At 43.1% G+C, this 2,422-nt stretch overlaps 1 protein-coding gene across 1 annotated transcript in view; it reads left to right on the top strand.

Moving 5' to 3' along the window:
- The window catches only part of LOC102771721 (zinc finger protein OZF-like), a gene marked incomplete at its 5' end in the record, with an annotated part of 2,610 nt that extends 963 nt beyond the window's left edge, over positions 1–1,647 (top strand). The window contains 1 exon segment of the mRNA XM_015563001.1: positions 194–1,647. Within this exon segment, the coding sequence (XP_015418487.1) occupies positions 194–1,647 (1,454 nt within the window).
- Positions 1,648–2,422: the final 775 nt, after the last annotated feature.

The following is a 2,422-nucleotide window of genomic DNA, read 5'->3' as shown; positions in this document are numbered from 1 at the left end:
GTGAGGTCTCCCTATGTTGTGATCTTCATTAGTCCAGAAAGTTACAAGAGCCTCTTATTAATCCTTCCTGCACATCTCTCATTTTCAGACAATTGCATAGAACCAACGTGTGATGTGTAACACACTTTTGTAACGGGACTTCCACCTGTCACCACATTCAACATTCATTTCCTTACCCTTTCTCACTTTTCAGGTTGTTGGCATAAAATCGATGGTGATGAGGCCTGTTCTGATCAGAGTGTATCTATACAAGGAGAGTCACAGGTCAGGGCTTCTAAGACAGCACCAATCACCCAGAAGATCCCTCTGTGTAAGCGATGTTTCTCTGTGTTAAAAGGTATTTTGCACCTGACTGGATCTCATGTAGCATATTTTGAGCAGAGAGCATTCTGTAGTGACTCATGTGTTGTAGACTTCTGTTTCAGTGCAAACCCTCAACAGAAAAAGAGGAATGAATGTGGACAGGTGCTCTGGAAACAAGCTATAGACAGCGCTTCCTTTGTGAGCAGTTCCAGCCTCTACTTATATACAGTGCCTTCAACTAGCAGGGAGTATGGGGAAGACTTGCAATACAACTCATATATTCCTAAGCACCACACTTCTATTAACACTGAGGAGCTACCCTGTGGCCATGAGATTTCACAGGAATTTCACAGGGGAAAAAGTCATCACCAGTGGGGTGAATGTGAAAATGCTGCAAGCCACAACCTGAAAGTTGTTCAGTGCTTGGGTGTGTGTTCTGGAGAACTGCTTTATGAGTATAACAAATGTAGGAAGCTTTTAAGACAAATCTTTAACCTCAATCAACACAAGAGAGTTCACACTAGAGAAAAGTTGTATGAGTGTAGAGAATGTGGGAAGTCCTTTCGTCGAAGAACTCACCTCACTGTACACCTCAGAGTTCACACTGGAGAAAAGCTGTATGAGTGTAGAGAATGTGGGAAGTCCTTTGTCAAAGGAGAATGTGGGAAGTCCTTTTGTCAAAGTGCTCACCTCACTGAACACCTCAAAGTTCACACTGGAGAGAAGCCATATGAGTGTACTGAATGTGGGAAGTCTTTTAGCCTAAAATATAACCTTATTAGACACCTGCGAGTTCACAGTGGTGACAAGCGATATGAGTGCTGTGATTGTGGAAAGTCCTTCAGTGATAAGTCTTATCTCAAACAACACCAGAGAATTCACACTGGAGAAAATCCCTATAAGTGTAGAGAATGTGGGATATCCTTTCCTCGAAGGGCTCACCTCACTGTACACCTCAGAGTACACATTGGAGAGAAGATATATGAGTGTACTGAATGTGGAATGTCTTTTCCTCGAAGGTATCGCCTCACTGAACACTTCAGAGTTCACACTGGAGAGAAGCCATATGAGTGTAGAGAATGTGGGAAGTCCTTTCGTCGAAGGCCTCACCTCACTAGGCACCTCAGAGTTCACACTGGAGAGAAGTCATATGAGTGTACTAAATGTGGTAAGCTCTTCAGTGATAGAAGTGCACTCAATAAACACCGCCAAGTTCACACTGGAGAGAAGCCATATGAGTGCAGAGAATGCGGGATGTCCTTTCGTCGAAGGGCTCACCTCACTAGACATCTCAGAGTTCACACTGGAGAGAAGCCACATGAGTTGTTCAGATCTATTACATGAATGAAGTGTGGCTGAAGAGATTGTACCTCTGCCACCTGGCTCACCTGAAGACTGTGTATCAGTCTCAACCCCAGCGTGCTCAGGGGAAATGCATTCTGTGTTGTCACTTGTGCTTGAGAACATTATTATCCCTCCACTCCTGACAGGATCTTCATTTATCTCCAAGGAGGTAATGCACCTGACCCAGGGTTCATCCAGGGCACCCATCCTCAGCTAAGAAGTGCTGCCTCTGTCAGGGACATGTGGTTCTCACATTATGCTGTGATGAATTGTTCCAGGTTCTAATTCACCAACTCTCTTTCTGTTATCTGTTCTGGTTTCTGATCTTTTAGTAAAAGTATTTTTTCTTTAGTACCTTTAATTTTTTTGGTTATATTCATTTCCAGGGATGATTTTGAAGCACAATTGTGTGATCCCTCATGGTAGAGTTAACAGATATTGTATGGTTCCCAACTTTTATGTGCTTTAGGAGGGGCAGCATAATGCCATAAAATCACTCTTTGACCAATATTGGCTTATAGTGCATTGCTGCCCAAGTCCTTGAAAGAAAGACTGCATAACTTTGTGGTTCTAATTTGCAGGTTTGATCCCAGCCCATATGGGGCTATGTAGGAGGCATCTAATTTTTTCTTCTCTCTCACATTGATATCTCTCTCAATTTCTCTCTTCTTCTCCCCATTCCCTTGCACTCTATCTAAAAATCAATGGAAAAATATCCTCAGATGAGGATTCCAAAAAAAACCCCATACATTCACCCTGGTGCCCTGAGATGGGG

Source organism: Myotis davidii, unplaced genomic scaffold, assembly GCF_000327345.1.
Source record: "Myotis davidii unplaced genomic scaffold, ASM32734v1 scaffold1158, whole genome shotgun sequence".
Classification (NCBI taxonomy): domain Eukaryota; kingdom Metazoa; phylum Chordata; class Mammalia; order Chiroptera; family Vespertilionidae; genus Myotis; species Myotis davidii.
Note: the sequence above shows the minus strand (reverse complement) of the source record. Positions and strands in the feature narration are given on the sequence as shown.